The 18,271-nt window shown below is 41.8% G+C and overlaps 1 protein-coding gene and 1 long non-coding RNA gene across 2 annotated transcripts; one reads left to right on the top strand and one right to left on the bottom strand.

The window, feature by feature from the left end:
• The first annotated feature begins 240 nt into the window (after positions 1-240).
• Positions 241-2,541, top strand: LOC118109255. Its single transcript, XR_004696801.1, has 3 exons — positions 241-393; positions 648-709; positions 2,193-2,541. It is a non-coding gene; the product is annotated as an uncharacterized LOC118109255 (long non-coding RNA).
• A 4,050-nt stretch (positions 2,542-6,591) lies between these two features.
• LOC118109254 (ubiquitin-conjugating enzyme E2 H) lies at positions 6,592-14,825 on the bottom strand. The gene is made up of 7 exons (XM_035156216.2): positions 14,532-14,825; positions 11,050-11,126; positions 10,786-10,860; positions 10,597-10,636; positions 10,362-10,414; positions 9,532-9,660; positions 6,592-9,195 (listed from the first exon to the last, which is right to left on the bottom strand). Exons 1-7 carry the CDS (start codon positions 14,582-14,584, stop codon positions 9,071-9,073), a joined length of 552 nt encoding a protein of 183 aa, XP_035012107.1. The 5' UTR covers positions 14,585-14,825; the 3' UTR covers positions 6,592-9,070.
• Positions 14,826-18,271: the final 3,446 nt, after the last annotated feature.

Genomic DNA, 18,271 nt, shown 5'->3' with positions numbered 1-18,271 from the left:
CACCGGTCAGAGGGGTTGTGTGTGTGTGTGTGTGTGTGTGTGTGTGTGTGTGTGTGTGTGTGTGTGTGTGTGTGTGTGTGTGTGTGTGTGTGTGTGTCCTTGCCTCCTCCCTGTTCAGGGATTCTCCCTAAAGAGCTTTGATGCCGTCTCTGCATCACTACAAGGTCTAATCACCCGCACCAGCTGTCAGTGTGTCGGCCTCCCTCCTTCCTCTCTCTGCGTCCACTGGCACCACTTAACCTCACATCCTCTGCAGGCGGCCATAATGGACTCTCATCACACTCGTATTGAAACACGATCAACGCATATCAGCCGCTGACGGCTCAGACGGCCCCAAACCAGACTAACGCCTCAGAGACAAAGGGAAACGTTTGGTCCTCGTTTGATTGATCGGTACTTTTGTTTAAACTGCAGATGATTTGTCGTTTTATTCTAAATTGTGTAGATTTTCTCTTTCTTATCCTGGATTGGCCTTCCTCTCGTCTTCCTCCTGACCCCTGCTGCTCTCAAACTAAATACACTCGTAATAATCTTGTTGCAGTTCCCTATTGTTAACGGATATTCTGTACCTGTTTTAATCCAGCTATAACACACAATGAAACTCAATTGAGGAGGTTATGTGTCATTGCTGTTTGTCTGTCCTTTAGGGGGATTATCCAAAATCTACTGAGGGTGGAGTACGAGCCAATGAAGAACCCATTGACTTTAGGTGTGGATTCAAGGGGCGGATGCAGGTTTTTCTTTACTTTCTTTAACATAGCTTGACAGGGATTTTTAAAACATTTTTTTGGTCCATCTTGATTACATTTAAGGGGACTATTGGGCCTTGGTGGAGGTTTAAGCTTTACTGAGAGACATTCTATTTATTAATTAAATATTTAAATCCAGGACAGAACGTTAAAGGTTGCATTGCATCCAAAGACAAATCCTAAATGTCTTTGTGCATTATTTTATACACATTTACTGTCATTTGGTCTGTAATAGAAAATCATTGGGTGTTTTCCAGAAATTAAAAACAGCAACAGGATTTTAGAAGCACTGTTTCAGTTTAGCCCCAAGATTCACCAACTTTTTCATACATTTTCTACAATCAAACCTTAAAATATATTTTATCTACCTAATGTTCCAAGGCTAATATGAGGGACATATTTTCCACCGAGGAGGTTATGTATTTATCTTTATTGATTGTTTTTTTATCTGTTATTCAGCAAGATAAAGCAAAAACTACTTGATGAATTACCACAAGACAAGATACAAGACGTTGTATTGGTCAGGAAAGAACCTATCATATTTTGCCGTGGATTCGGATCAGGGGGCGGATCCAGGATTATGCTTCCACCAATTTACTAGAGAATAATTTAAAGATATTAATGAAACTAATCGGACATGGTTAGGGGACTGATATTTATGAGTGTGTGTAATTTAGCGTAGATCCAAACAAAAAATCTGGATCTAGTGAATGTGGTTTCATTAGGGGACTGTTGGGCTTTGGCAGAGTACGAACTCTAGTTTTAATATGTTTTAGGCCTAAAACAGTCAAATTCAAAAAAGAACCAGGCTTAAGAAACTGTGTGTAATTTGTGTTGAACTTAACAATTCCCAGAAACAACACTGAGGATGTCACCTCAATGGCAGCTGCTGTAAAGTGTTGTAGGACTCGATGCATCCCTAATGTACTGATGCATCTTTTGGGTTTAATGGTTGGACGCAGCACTAACATCACTTGTGTTGAACCTCGGCAGCGCCTCAGCTTAGACCCTTTGTGAGTGAATGGGATCCTGTTGCACCTTGAGCTGAGCTGCCGCCGTTGACACCATCACTGAGGATTTACAACCACAGGCTGGTTCCACAGCCAAACACATTGATTTATTGATCAGTGCAGATGATAGTCAGGTCAGGGCTTAATGGCCTGTGTATGGATTTATGGGTTTGGGCCCCCTAGTCAAAGGTCTCCCCTGGTCCATACCTTTAGTGTTTGAGGTCTAATATTACACTCAGGGTTTGATGTCATGATCAGCTAAGTGTGGCCGAGACAACCCTGAGGGACGCCATATATCTGAGGGAGGCAGGACAAAGAGAAACTGTAATGTCCTGTGATGTTTTTCTAACGAACAGACTCAATGGACTTACGCTTATCTTTTTTTTGTGGTTTGTTGTACACTTGCTGCATCCTCGCTTCACCCACACCCCAGACCTGCCACCAAGACACCTCTGGACACGGAATCGAATCATCCTCCTCCTGTGATGAGTCCTGGGACGATGGCTCTCGGTCAGTTGTTGGCAAGTCTAGAACCACCGGATCCTTCCAGTCCACCAGAGTGAGTTCTACCATTGCCAAACACTGTGGGAGAGTCAATGCCACCAGATCTGTGTGATGACTGAGGATCAGGTTACATGGGACAGCGTCTCAGAGATAGAGCACAAGCGGGGGGCCTCCATCGCAACCGTTGATATCTGAGATGCACGGCACAATCGATCGGATCCATCGTTCATCCTTCCCTCCCTCTCCAGTCTGGTTGTTTCTCTCACACAGAAAAATATGCCAGGATGTTAATGAACAGCTGAGAGTCTGTCTCGTCCGATATTGGCACTACACATGATTGCTCAAAGTACGAGAAACAAAGCAAAAATGTGCTAGTGCCAAAATGGGCAAAGAAGATGGGAAGCGTCTTTTAAGGTGGTTACGAGCCGATCCGTCTGTTGTTCTACGTTTTAAAGTTAAAGCTGAATCTGCACGTGGACAGGATGGATCTGTCTCTACTCTGTTTATGGCCCTATGGTAATTCACTGATTGTGTGCTGTGACAGTGAATTCTACCAGTGCCATACACAGAACAGGAGGAGATATGAGGTCAGGCCCACTCATGCCAACAACTTCACAGCTGAATCAAAACCTGAACATCTTCACTGCTTTTCTTGTCTTGTTCGTTCAGTGGAAATGAGCAGATAGAATCATAATCATAATCACTGTCATAATCAATGGTTTCTGTTTTGTCTACCTTACTGGATGGGGAGTCAATCCAACCTGCCGTCTGCTGCCGGCTCGTACCAGCCTGTGGTTGCATCCCTCTAAAAGTTACCATGGGATAGTTGTTGCGGTTTTAGTCATTTTTGGAAATTGTCTGGCCTCCGTGTGAGCCAGACCCTGATCCTGATCCTGGTGAAGGAGCAGCTCTGCCGCTCAGATTGATTCTGGCTGTAGGGAATGATGCGCTAAGTGATTTTTGAGATGCTCCAAATGGGTCCCAATGCGGGGCTCATCTTCCCGTTTCCGGGAGAGATCAATAGAGTAAAAAGCTGGAGACAGACAGAGAGAGAGAGAGAGGGAGGGAGGGAGAGAGAGGGAGGGAGAGAGAGAGAGAGAGAGAGAGAGAGAGAGAGAGAGAGAGAGAGAGAGAGAGAGAGAGAGAGAGAGAGATAGTGTATAAACAGAAATCAGAAGAAAACTAATTGTAGGACTGAGTTGCATGTTTTTTGTTTCTCCTCATATCTCAGTCTTTTCTATGATTAGTTGGTGATTAGTGTCGGATAGAAAAATAAAATACATTCAACAGAATCCGATGCAGTTATATTCAAGGCTCTAGTGGTGGATAAACACCTTCTGTAGTCGCCTTCCTGGAATAAAGTCCTCAGGTCTTTACATCATGTAACAAGTCTTTGCCTAAAATGAGAACATGAACTCATAATTTCAACTTTTTTTTAACCTTGTGGTGACACGTACTGATTATAATGACATATGGATGGTAGCCTGATTAAGGTAGTAAGGGAACACACATGCATTCATAAAGCTTTACCTAAACATGCAGAATTCTTCTTACCTTGGAGCAGATCCAACATCCTCACTGTTCACAACACCACTTAACTTAGAAAAGGACAAGAAGACACTTGAGCCTCCATTCGCATCCAGCAGCAGAACATCTTCACAACCACACAGTCACTCAACGGAATCACAGATGAGAACTGCGAGGCTCTTTCATCCGGATGAACTCCGCTGACTTTTTAGTATTTTAAACTTCTTCTTCTTCTTCTTCGTCGTCGTCGTCCCGCTGCTGCTCCGCTCAGAGTCGCTTTACTCTCCGCATCTGCCTCTCTCCGTCCCGCCCGGCTCCCTGCTTGTTTGGGCTGCATGGCAGGGGATTTGCTAGTGGACAGGTAATTAGTTGGTAAGCGGGTTAACCCAGTGGCAGAGTAGTAATCCACGCCGCCCTCCTCCCTCTCCTTCTGCCGCCTCTAAACGAAGCGTTTCCTCTGCGCCTTTTACGCACAGGACGCGCACTGCGGTGGCGATGGCCAGAGACACTGGGAAACCGGTTTGCTGCTCATATCAGTTTGGTATTATTCAAAAACAAGTCAGGATTATGATTAAACAAAATGAATCATTAAAGTAGATCCTATTTCACACAAACCCTGAAACAAAGCAGATTGTAATAGAAGAAAAAAATGGTTATCACTTTCAAATCCTCTACAACATCCAATACAACCCTGTTGAACAGACATACCAGCATCCACCGGGTGTGGCATCTCTCTGCAGCCAGGCTGGTCGCTCCTCTCTCTCCCTCCCTCCCTCCCTTTCTTCCTTCCCCTCCTCCTCTCTCATCCCTTCACGGGACTGAGGAGTTTCTCTGAGTCCATGGCCTCCTCAGCTCCTCGTTTTATACGCGCACCCAGAGGTCCGTGCAGGGCTCATTTACCTGCTGTCGGTGATTATTAGCCAGATTGCAGGTGGAAAAAGAGGCATCATCCTTTCAGCTGACGTGAAGCCGTCATGGTGCCACAGGACAGGTTTGGGTTACGGCTCTTTTCAAAGTTGACGCTGAAATCCACCCGGTCACCCTTTGTCCTCTCCATACATTATGAAGGAGGCGCAGCCGGCCAGCAGCCTGCTGCTGCTGCTGCTGCTCGACTTACTGTGACACAGGACTTTATTTATTCAAATAAAACCCACTGATATCAATGATTTATTAGTCAGGAAACTCATCCTCACTCGTTTCTATCAGTTATTGGTGGATTACAGTTGTTCAACCTCTTAAAAAAGCAGCTCCACACTGACTCTGTTACAGGTTTATCATCTTAACAACACTGTCAACTATTAACCAGCTAGTTTCTGTATTTCATCCTGATACCACAGATCTATACAGTCGTGTTTTATCACACTGTTAAATGAATGACTGTATCTCATAGCTGCTGCAGACATGGACGCATCATGAAAAAATGGGGCCTTGGGCACCCAACCACCCCCTGCAGAGGAAAACCCCCTAGTAGAAACAAATATTCACATTTTTAGTTTCCTCATTATGACGTCTCTTTGTAGCTCTGCCAGTGTCTCTGGTCATTTTCCACATCTGCAGTTATTGATGTTTTTTGTCCCTTCAGTTACGTTTTGGTTCTTTCTTTCAAAAATATATTTTTAACGAGGATTTCCCTTGTTTTTCTTCCTGTCAAAACTTAAAAACAGATGAGGAAAATAAGATATAATTCAGTATTATTCTCATACAGGAGCCGGTCATCCACAGGCACACGTATAACGAACCTGACGCCAAATTAAACTGATGTTGAAACAGGAAACCTGCACAGAAAGAGGCTCGATGGCCACACACCTATGAATATTTCATGAGATCATTATTGTCTGCCTGTGTCTGTCAAAGAGCATCATACTCCAGCATCTCATGTGCCGGGGCTTTTTATTTATTCATCATTATTGTTTTTTAACTGTGTCAAATCCATTGCTGTCATGAAAAGTCAGGAACTTACCATAAACCTCAAAAAACAAATAGTTTAGAGGTTTCCAACCAACTCCAGTAGTGTGGCATTTCAATTTAATTAATAGAAAGTTTTACAATGTGAAGAAAAAAATACTATAGAGGTCAGAACCCACCTTTATCCACACTTTGACTTATTGACTAAATATCTATACAGTACATAATCATTTCAACATCATGATATGTATGTCAGCATTTGTATTTTTATTATGACTACTGTTCCATCTGTTTTATAGTTTTTCATGTCATTAAGAACAGTTATCACAGCAGCAATGGCTCTGTTCTATATAAGTGTCCCAGTGTGACATTGAGGCAGCAAGTACAACACCAGGAACCTGAAACTGAAGCAGCTAAATGGAATTCAGCCATCGTTGCTTTTATTTATTTATTTTCACTCCTGTGCATTTCCTACTGACATGTCAAAATGTCTTGATAGAAAGAATAATAATGCACTTTAAACATTTTATATAGATGTGGGTCATTTAACTCGTATTAACGTGATTTCATAAGTTAGTTTATGTTTTATTTGATATATATTTAAAGGTGAAGGTGTTTTAAATAGGGCAAAACAGAAATTAGTGTTTCTACCTTTGTGTCTGAAAGACAGAGCTGCCATCTAGTGGCCAGAGACAAATGTAACAATCATGACTGTAAATTCATTTTGTATGTGACTTGTCCCACAACATCCGAGGAAATAAAGTTAAACTAGTTTTTTTTTTTAAAAGAACATTTTGAAAACACAAAAAATTAAAGGCAAAAACAATCATTTTCTCACCACAGCTCAAGATATTCTGACACCGCGTCATAAACAGAATAGTAACCGACAGTTCATGTTTATTTTTTTTCTTGTTTTATTTCTTTCTCCAAGTTACAAGGGAAGCACATTTATTAATTTTTTGCCTTTTAAAAAAAATCTGGGATATCTCGACTTGTGTCTTGGACATCGGGCTTAAAAGACAAAAATAAAAACATTCAAAGAAATTATAGGCATCAGATATATGTCTCATTAATAAAAAATACATAATACACTGATGAATCCAGATGATGACAAACGAGGCTGGACAGTGGATTGTTCTTGTGACAACTGACTGTGTATCATGTCGTCCTACGACTTACACCAACATATATTTGGTTACCGAGGCTAATTCCAGCCAGTTTAACTATTTAACAAATACATTTTAATTCCATGTCAAAAACTGTGACATGCTGGTTTTAGTAACCTATCTTATTCTCAAATGAAGGTAAACCCTCTTGCAAGACACCGTGGAAGAGATCCTGATATCATTTAAAAAGAAAATAAAGGGATTATTATTATTATTAATAATTCAAGTTTGACTATAATCCTATTTTTCTCCAAAGAGAAAGAAATAGCCCATTTTGATGGTGATGAAGTAAGATACTAACTTTTGTTTTCTTACAGATACAACGTAAACTACAAACAGGTCTGAGGTGCATTGAGTGCACGCTGCAAACATGTATCAGGCTTGGAGCCTGCAAAACACACAGACCAGTTCACCACCAGGAAATTTAACAGTAAACTGTCACTTCTCTGTTAGCACCTCCTCCGCACAACTGCTGACAGACACATGACCTTTTTCGGGGTTAAATCAGGACCAAAGCGATGAATCTGAAGAAGAACAAACCTGTGCTCTGAGTTTTAAGTCATGGGAGATGGCCACACAGGCGTTTGACACTTTGAAAACACTATTAATTTCACCATAAACACTTTATTTTCAAATCCAGCCTGAGGAGGAATTCCTGTGTGTTTTGCTTTTTTCAGGGAGAAATATATATATATAAAAAAATTAGGGTTTGTAGATTAATTATAATTTGTTCCCGCCATCTTGGAAAACAACAGGCCATCAAACAGCACGACAAAAGGAAATGCGACAGCGTTGAATGGTTGAAACAAAGAGCACTTCTGTCTCACGACGTAAATCTTCTTCCATGGACAGATTTGCATAAGAAAGGGGGTGCAGGGCTGCAACAGGTCTTTGGAGGATTTGATTCAACAAAGAGTCATCCCACAGACGAAGATGTATTAATTCTCCTCATCTTTACAGGACATTAGTCTTCAAACTAGTGGGTTACATTAAGTATTAAACCATACATTATGATAGAATTCACCACCCGCAAAAAAACTAACTATCCCTACGCAAGTCAAACACCTATTATAGTTCAACACAAGCAATAGGCAAATTTTAAGAAGTTCAACAATTCCACAAGGACCTGGTTAATCCCCCCCCGCCGACAAACCCCGCCCGGCTCTCAGAAGATGCAGGCCTCCTCTTCATTTCTACGGCGTTACAGCTCCACAAAGCCCTACACAAACTTCACTTCTGTGTCATGCCACAATATACAAAGATACTCAGAGAATGACAAACACTTTCCTAAAACGGAGAGAAGGAGGAGGAGGAGGAGGAGGAGGAGGAGGAGGAGGGGATGGGTGTTGAAAACAAGAAGGATCAGGATCGTGAACCTTGTCCTCCACTTCTCCTGAGAAATCAGTGGTCAGTGTGACACGGGTTATCAAAACGCCATGATTCTTCCTGGCTCACATGCACACACAGACGCACACACTGGCGTTTTTCTGGTTGATGCATCGGCTGTTTGATGGTGTGTGTGATGTGTCAGCAGAGAGGGCAGTCGTGTCAGAGAGGGCGTCTGCAGCCACGCCGTCCTGTGGCCCTCCGGTCCTCAGCTCCTCAGGGGTGATGATTGTAATGGTAGCTCCTCTGGGGTGTAGCGGCAAAAAATGAAAGGGGACGGTGGGGGGCGAATCCACGCTCTTCTGAGTTTTGAGCCTGCTTAGAAATAACGGATTGTGATCTTGCAGACGTCTGTGAGCGAGTTGAATGAAATGTTGAATAAAAACTACACAAAAGAAAAACGAGAGCGTGTTACAACAGAAAAGCTGATGAGTTGCAGGTTGTGGATCTAAAGAGGAAACCGAGTGTAAACAGTCTAGTTGTGTTTCAATGACAGTCCTGCTCCCCGCGCTGGGCTCACTGCTCAGTACGAACTCCGCCAAGCAGCGTCAAAGCCCCTGACTGAAGCCGCTGAGGATCATGGGATTGAATGACGAACTCCTCTCTGATCTGTCGGTGTGAAGGAGGGGGCAGGCGGTCGTGAACTCCTAAGTAAGGGTTAATATTCAGCGATATCATACTGCAAATCCTTGTGTAGCAATAAAAATCGTTTGTGTTCCTGTAAAAAATTGTCTTAAATATGAATATAGTACTGAGTTTTTCTGCTCTTTAGGAAATAATAGTCTGTTGTGGGGTGAAGTGGGCGGGATCTTCCCCCCCTTCACTACAACTCCATGTCCTGAGCCTCGTCCTCCGAAAAGTCTGACATGGAGCTCTCGGAGGAAGAGTTGCCCTCTCTCTCCTCCTGCTCCTTTAGAGCCTCCTCTGTCGCGTACTTCTGGATGTACTCTGAAAGAAAAACACGACGCTTGAGAGAGATGGCTGACCATGGGATGTTCACAGTAACTTAGCAACAACACAGCAGCTTCTAATACTTTCACACGGTGTCAGGTGATTTTCAGGTAGACCTCAACAGATTCATATTTTGTCAGACATTTCGCTCTGTGGTTGTTTTCCTTTCAGCTGGAATTGCTACAGTAGCTCCTTGCAAAATCAAAGCTGCATTCTAGGATTGCAAGAAATCTAAATTGAATATTTTAATGAAAAACAGTAACACTGAATTATTTTTACTTCAACAGTATATCCACTTTTTAATAATCACGATGTAAGACACTTGTGTGCTACCTTTAATCTTGTGTTTATAATCCTCTGGCCGGTGCAGGTACATGGCGGCCGCATCTCCGTTCAGAGGATCGATGGGGTTGGGGTAGGCGAGCAGCTGAGGGAGGAACGACTCGAAGATGTTGGTGAGGTCTGGTGGATGTGGGGAGAAAGATTAGTCAGTACACTACAAATAAAATAAACCCACAGAAGTTACAACAAGCTGGACTTGCTTTCATTACATAACCGAGTCATCCTCTTATGTCTACAGCTACATCTTCATCCACTAAAAAAAACATTGGAAAAAACAATTCTGACACATTATGGCTGTGGTTTGAAATGTTAAAGGAGACATATGAAGCTCATGTTCAGGTTCATATTTCTATTTGGGTTATTACTTGAACCTTTCTGATAAAGCCCACTGTGATTGGCCAGCCGGCCCACTCCGTTGTGATTGGTCAACAGCTTCCAGCTCATGTCAGAAATGTCCGACTCCGCTCTCACTTTGCCTGGTTTTTTAGGTTTTCCTTTAATACCAATGAAACCCTCTCTGAAAGTTGTATTGCTGAGAAAGCAATCAATAATATTGTTGTTAACAAAGTGAGTGTGTTCACTACATCGTGTTCAGAGTCCTCTCAGCCTCAGCACCTTCTTATCTGTCACTATGACCTCAATACAAGAGGCAGCTATCACTCATGTGTAAGCCGATTAAACCAAGATGCTCTGCCTGCAGCTCTACTGTCGACGTGCATGCTGCTCGCCTTGTGTTGATTTATTGGCCATTACTGTTTAGCCGAGTGACTGGTATGACTACATAAGGCTGTGGCTCGATGAGAGCAGTGACTGTGACCCACCGTAGAGAGCTGTCCAAGTCTGGTTAATGACGTCTAAACACACCGTGCCTGACCTGAAAGACGACAAAACACAACACCGTGACTCATACACAACAAGAGCCTCACAGAGGTTGTCAAAGCAAAGGAAGGTGCAGAGTTTAGGGTGATTCAACAAAACCAAACAACTGAATATCATCGACAGCAACAATAAAGAACAACTAAAGAAGAATAAATAAAGAATAATAGTTTTACTTACGCTTCATCAATGTTGGGATGGAAGATTTTATTCATGAATCCTGGGGGAAAAAAGCTTTAATTATGATGTTGTCCTCAGTTTAACAGAAGTAGCAGTACACTTAACGATGGTGACGGGCAAAGTTATATTCCAGTTATATCGCTCATCAAGATTCAGCACAACACTTGATTCTTGATGATTATTTCATACCTATTGATGGAGATTTGAAGGGGTATTTATCCGGCAGGTCCACCCGAACCTTCCACACACCTTCTTCATATGGTGCTGGAAAAAAGTGAGATTGGTCAAAATATTCTCCACACTAACACAGTCCTTAGCTTAAATATCACTGTCCATGTTAAAGGAATAGTATGGCATTTTGGAAAACACATTTATTAGCTTAATTGCCAAGGGTTAGATGAGAGGACTGATATTTCACAGGTGAAAATGTGGTAAGTTGGAGGCGGCTCTTACTTCCAGGTGGTCCATGGAACTTGACGACAAACTCGTTGAGTCCACTGAGGATGGTGACCTCGTGCTTGCTCTCAATGCTGAACATGTGGTTAAGGAAAAGGAACACCCAAACAGCAAAAAAACTTATTTCTTACAAAACATATTTCCATTGTGCCTACATTTTAGATTCTCACCCTGTGTGAACTTGTCTGGGGCAGAAGTCAAACGTAGGATCAATAACGTGAGGCTGTGAGATCAATAATGCAGTGGCCACTCTGAGACAACAAACAACAGCTCTCCTTGGCAACAAAACAACTTCACAATGAGTCAGGATGGAGGAACGTATCTAAAGGAAGAATAAAAACGTTCCCACTGCACGGTACATAATAATCACACATCACTCATTCATTCCATATTATAAAGGTACTAACATTAGAAGAGGGTCCATAAACGACCAAACATTGAGACGTTGTGTGCATTGAGCGTAAAACTTGTTGACTGATGTAAACTTTCATGTTTTCAGGCCGATTACAGCTGGAGAAGATGGAAGGTGACATGGGCGGGAGGATGTGTCATAATTGAAGCGTGTGGCGACAGCAAGAGACACGAAACTGAGTCAACTGTCTGACTGCAACACAGAAAGTCCGTCAATGGCCATGAAACTGACTCAATGACACATGGAAATTTAAAACAACAGATGGAACTGTTACACCCTGTTTCATCAGCCAGTCATAAATCCTTTTTCCATCTACATCCCAACAATCTAAGCAAGTTAAAGCTATAATGCCCATTTAGCTGAGTAATAACACAAGATTTGTGAAAGATAATTTAAATTTTACAGAAGAAGGTTTCAAGACCTCAGTCACTCAAAGAAAAAGTCATGCAAACCACTAACCAAGAAGACAAGGTTGCTCTGAATGTGATGTGATGGCTCTTACAAATAAAACATGTTATAGATGCAGGCTTGTGCTGTAGAAATGGCCATCTCTCTCCTGCCTTTCCCCGAGGGTTATCCATAGAAACCAGGCATATGCTCACTCAAGAGTAAAGTAAGTACACAAGGGAAAGCTTTATTTGGACTAAAGCTCTCAGAGCAATTACTTCTCATGACATTGTGCTTCTTGGCTCTATGTCCATTTATGCAATCAAAAAAATGTAATTTCCTCACCTGCAGTAAACCATGTGGCAGTAAATCTGGTTCAGCCTGATGTGCATGTGTTGGACTAACAGGGATGTTTGTAAGGACGGTGACACACTGTAGCTGTGGCAAGAGGCCTGAATCAGCTGGTCTAATCCAACACATGTGATTTAAAGCCACAACATGAGACTACTCTATATATACGGTATATTCTGTTGAACACCAGGTTAGGGAACTGTTGGAGTAAGATCCACAAATGTAAGAACTGCAGGATGAAATGTGTTTGTCCTTAGTGACTCCTGATGTCTATTCATAGATCTCTCATTCATATTTTATAATCACATCAACGAAAAACAAAAACACTTATTGTAATCTGACTTTCTCCTTTGTTTGTGTCCTTTTTAACGACAAGCCTGTATGTTCATGATCACACCTTTGATAAATCTGCTTTAAAGGACATGCACACAAAATAAAACCATGTACCAATTTACCTGAACATTAAATCTACCTGAACTTGGGCATGAACAGGAGGAAGTGTTAAAATATCAAATTAATACGAGTAAATCCTGGAATCATCATCTTTGCATTATTAGGTCAATTTGTCTGTTTTCAAACCGATTGTGCTCAACTCTTAAAAAATACTTGAAATACTTAAATATTAGTAATACTCTATTACAGACAACAAAAGCATTACTAGATATCTATGTTGTCAGGGCTGCAAAAACGATTTTTTTCCATTCACAATAACATATCAATATACTTTTCTGATTAATCAAATGATCGTTTAGTTTATAAATTGTGAGAAAACAATCCAAGGCCAGGCCAGGGTGACATCTTCAAATCACGTTTTCTGTCTGATAAACAGCCTCAGATGACCAAACTTTACATAAAAACTGAAAACAACATGAAATAGTCACATTTCACGAACTGGAACGACGTGGAATAATCGAAACAATTATCGGTACAATATAACTTCCACGGACTAAATTGACTAATCAACTAATAGTCTAATTGTGTTTAATGACCCTGGAAAACAACACGCCCTGTCCCCGCCGTGGACCGCACGCTCCCTGCCCCCCCCGTCCCCCGTCCCCCCCCCGTCCCCGTGCGTGGGCCCCGGACAGCACGCTTGTTGTTCCGCGATCAGCTGTGTGAAGCCCCGCCCCCTGCCATGTTCCGGATGGTAACAGGCGGACCAATCAGAGAGCAGCATCTCGCTGCAGGACAAAAACAAAACAATGCAGCTCACGCTGTCATTAAAGCGTTCGAGCAAACTTAGGTGCAAACTGCGAATAACGAGGAGCAACACAACCATACACACACGACACGACAACACCAGTCAGCTGCCAACACGTCGAAACACAATGTCGTCGAAAATCCAGCCACAATGAGAGCGATGTTAATGAAAATAATTATATTTAAAAGGGACAACGTATCATTCGCCTTTTCCCCCATCCTGCCTTTCAACGGCTCAAACCAAGAATGATTATATATTCAGATTTTTTTTTTACTGTAAAACATGTTGTAAACACGCAATCCGTGGCTTATTCAGCAAAAAACACGACGTGTATTCTGTTTTCAGTCCCATTGTACCATCCTGGTGTTTAGGCCTCAATCTCTGACAAAGCACAAAGTGTCAAAGTCCGTTTATATAATGGTATTAAAAGTTGTTATGTCTCTACTCGATCATTTGTCAAAGATCGTCTCTGTTACGCTCCAACGACCTCATTTGTTCTCTCGGTGATTAGCATGCTACAGAGCTAGCTTCGCATGCGTTGACGGTGCTGAAAACACAAATACGCGGACGTGTCTTTCCAAATGACTGTTTCCTAAATGTAAAGAAGGGATCGATCGTCCCTCACGTTGTGTTGTCAGTCCGATGAGAGCGAATTTTTACGGCTAACTGGCTATCGCTCCCCGAGCTAAGGCTAGCAACGGCCAACAGCTAACACAAGAGTTCGCGCAGCCTGGTTAACGTAGCAGCAGATTCCACTGGTGATAACAATTGGATGCTAACAAGAAAAGAAAAAACACACAAGTACTGTATTAGCATGCTAACGTTGGCTAACTGGCAAGTAACGCCACACAAACAACAGTTAACGCGTAGCTTCCTTTGGCTATGCGGCTAACTTGGGGGAGCTAACGTTGCAGCTGCCCCTTTACATCACGGGGTCGAGCGTTAGACACTTTTCACAAGATATACTAATCTCTCCCAGGCAGGAAACACACAATATACATCACTACGACATCCAACATGGAGAAACTGTGCGTTTAACCCCAACCAGAGCAATGACACTGGCTATAAAAACAAGACGAGCCTGTTAGCTCGGGTTATTTCGGCTTGTTTATGTTCTGGGAAGGATACAGTTTCACCACGTCGGTATCCATTCGCCTCTTGCCCGGACTTGGAGACGACATGTTTTTTTTTTTTTTGTTGTTTAAAGAAGTGATCTAAAAAATACTGCGACTCTCAGTGTGGACGGACCGTATCAGCAGCCTCCCCGCAACGTCCATAAACAAGACTGCAACATCGCCCACTTTCTTCTCCTCCTCTCACCGTGGATCTCCGGGGCTCGTGTGCGCGGCTCTCTACCCACACTTCTCGCGTCCTGTCCGGAGGACTCTGCTGCTGCCAGTGACATCAACCTCCAGCGACGGGAAGAGGGAGGGCCCAGGTACAGAAGCACGCGTCACAGAACACGACCGCGGCTCCGTTTCTGGCGTATCCGTCAACGGGAATACAGCCGCTGTGCGCAATCCTGCAGCGATTTGCGTTTTAAACACGAACGTTTCCTCTGGGTTGTTTTTTTTAAGCAGAAGCTGATCATAGAAGGCTCGATGGTGGAGGGTGTGCTTTTCTATCACGCACAGATCTATGGTGAAATGAGCTCGTTTAAAATTCAATAACAAGCACACAAGGCCAAAGTTGTGTTTTTCTCACAGGGACTCTGTGTCCACCAATGATATTAATCATTATACGAATATAAACTTAATAATAAAGTTTTAATAGATACATAAAAGTTATACCATTAATAAAATAAAGTGAAAATTATTGAAATGAAATGGACTGAAGCCAAATATCAGTCATTACGTACCAATCCATGCACTCAGATTTTCTGGAAAGCTGCAGATGTACTGTTATTGTTGTTCAATTGCCTCATATTGCCATTGTGTTTCTTTATATTCACATTCTATTGTCTACTCTGTACATATGACATACTATTACATTTCTGTTTGTCCAGGTGGGATCCCTCCTTTTTTTAAAACATATTGTAAAGCCCATTGAGGACGATTTGATTTTGGACTGTAAATATTGGTATAATAATCATCATTGAGTACAGAAATAAAGTATGCTTGTTAATCCATTGTTTTCGGACAGAGCATAAGTCACTAAAGATCATCTCACGCTTCTGTTTCCATGTCAGGTAAAGTCAACTTGTCTGAAACCTGAGATAATGGTGGTCATCACATGACCTCTTGATTCTCATACAACATCAACCAGTAATGTACCAACACTGATGTAGTGGTGTGATTCATCTCAAACTCTGGTTCTGCAGCCACACGGAGCCGAGATGAGAGTCGTGGATTTGACTAAGACAAAATGTCAGATGACACATGTAGCTGTAAAAAAGGTGAACACGATACAAAACCTTGGCTTGATATGAATAAAGTGTCTGCTGCCTGGAATCACTACATATTGAAGCAAATACCACATTGTTAATTTTCAGTTGTCAGACCACCATGTCCCTCATGCTGTAGTTTAGTGTGTAGATCTTCATGTTAGCATAGTCCGTGCTGGTGGCTGTGAAGTGGTGTCACCCTTGATGGTGTCTGGCCACCACATCACTCATCTCATTCCAGTTTGACAATATAAAGGTCTCGCTCCAAATGTGGAGCACTGAAGACCTCAGACAAGTTCATCATGTTACCAAACTTCAAAGGAATCCTCAGACAAACTTAAGTTGTAATCAGTCAAGATTCTTAGATTCTGAAGGGGCAGATTTGTGGAGAACATATTTTGTTTTTGTTGCTGTGTGTGTATTTGTGTACATTCAGGTAAATACATGTGCTTGAGGCAGATCTCAGCAGTATCTCAACGCTGTCATGTGTGGTGCACGGACTCCTGCTAGAGATCCATCCTTCCACAGTCAAAAGTTGTGTGAAATAGACACCACCAGAAATATTTAAGATATTTTAAGAAAGTCAAAACAAAGACAACACCGGGCTTGATGAACTGAAACCCACTGCTCATAATACAGAAAGAAGGAATCTATCCTTACTACATTTGAAAATACTCATATGTGCTTTGTTTCCACCTAATAGTTTCTTCTTTGATCAACTTTGTTCTACAACCATGAACATATCTATAAGCTACGTGGTACTTTCATATATGTATCTGTTAATCTTGATTTGTGAAGTGTCTTTTTTTTCTAAGACCTTTTGCTCAGAGAGATTTCATGGTTGCAGGTTGACACAAACCATCAATGAACTATGTTTAGATCGTTTTACATGGAAGATTAAAACAAGCTTCGCCAACATGATTTGTAGCAGAATCACTGGGTTATCAGCTGTAATCTTCTAACCATTGAGGAAACAGTGACTTTGAATCCCCCAATCACGCTAATCAATGTAGAAGTCACTGGGATGAGATTGTATAAAGTGCTGACCTCCAGAGATCCATGAGTAGATCACTGGATGGAACAAAAAGTTGACGACTCATCACTCTGTCAATCTCATTACCGCAGCTGCAGCTCATGGTTCAGGATTTTCGTACTGACTGACAGCGAGTAGGAGATGAAGTCAGTGCTGGACATGTCACAGTCTACTGAGCGACTGTCTGCGTGAAGTAACGATACGTTTCCTGAGTGACTGACACTGAGATTCTTGTTACCTATGTAAACCTCGAGTGAACACCTGCTGAAGTGAAGCTGTAATGCAGTAAATGTATGAAGGAACATAGTGTACCCTGTGAAACATGAGTTACTTCTGGCTGAATGATTGGTGCACTGCTATCTGAACAGAAACAGTTTGCACAGAGTTATTTTACTGTGACAACTACAGGGTCTGGACAGGCATAGAGGGCCTTAAATGTTAAACATTAACACGAGTGCATGAACATAGTAACACACAGGCGTGTTAAAGTGTCATGTTAAACATGTGAATTTCAGGGAAACAACACAGATAAGACAAAGAAAAGATCATGTTTGATCATTAATATTACCACTGAGATGAGGCTGGACTATCTTACGTTTATTTGCCCACAGCCTGTGAGAACAAGTCCTGGTAGCTTTCTACCGGTTGATTGATCTCTCTGTTCTGTTTTGCTCCGATGGCCAATCCCAGTGAGCTTCAAATCCAGATTACCACATGTCAGCAAAGCAGCCCCTGAAGATCTGGGGGAAAGGTTGACACAACTTTGATCAGAAGGAATCTCTTCAACCACACGTTTCTCTCAGAGTAACTGAACAGTCGTCCCTCATGTAACCTTTACAGTAAATCATGTCTGTATCTTGCAAGCAATTGAATATGCTTTATTTTTTCTCTGAGAGTTTAGAGCTAGATTTACTGCATCAAGCAGTAAAATTATCGAACATAAAGTCAGTGGTGCAATAATAACTTGGAGACAAAATCAAAACTGTATTTAAAAACACACAGAGCCTAACTGCCATATTTTCTCTTACATTGTCTGTAACCACACCGAAATGTAGTTTCGACTTCAGCTTTCGAACAGTGTAGAAGCTTTGATTCTCTATCTAGCTTTTGCCTGCATTTTGGATATGTTGTACTTATTCAAAGAAAATTTGTGTTTTATTTCAATTTCAATTTTAGAATTCTGATTTAAATGTGCAGGTTTTGTGTTAGTGTGTTGTGTCTTGTAGTTAAACTTTAACTTGACTTAAGTTCATCATGGACCAAACTTTAAAGAAGTCATGAAGTCACTGATAAACTTCAGTTGTAATCAATCACTCAATCAAATCTTATTTGTATAGCCCATATTAACAAATCACAATTTGTCTCATAGGGCTTAACGAGGTGCGTTATCCCCTGTCCTTTGGAAAAACTAAATATCACATTTTCCCCAAATAATGAAAATTCTTGAAAAAT

This window comes from Hippoglossus stenolepis, chromosome 5 (assembly GCF_022539355.2).
Source record: "Hippoglossus stenolepis isolate QCI-W04-F060 chromosome 5, HSTE1.2, whole genome shotgun sequence".
NCBI lineage: Eukaryota > Metazoa > Chordata > Actinopteri > Pleuronectiformes > Pleuronectidae > Hippoglossus > Hippoglossus stenolepis.
This window is presented reverse-complemented; position numbering and strand designations above follow the sequence as displayed.

Excerpts from the sequence above, each read along its gene's own strand:
- LOC118109254 (XM_035156216.2), bottom strand. The coding sequence starts at position 14,584 with ATGTCGTCTCCAAGTCCGGGCAAGAGGCGAATGGATACCGACGTGGTG. Across the intron at positions 10,415-10,596 it reads CATCCCAACATTGATGAAGC|GTCAGGCACGGTGTGTTTAG; the intron begins GTAAGTAAAACT and ends GTCGTCTTTCAG. Across the intron at positions 9,196-9,531 it reads TTATAAACACAAGATTAAAG|AGTACATCCAGAAGTACGCG; the intron begins GTAGCACACAAG and ends TTTTTCTTTCAG.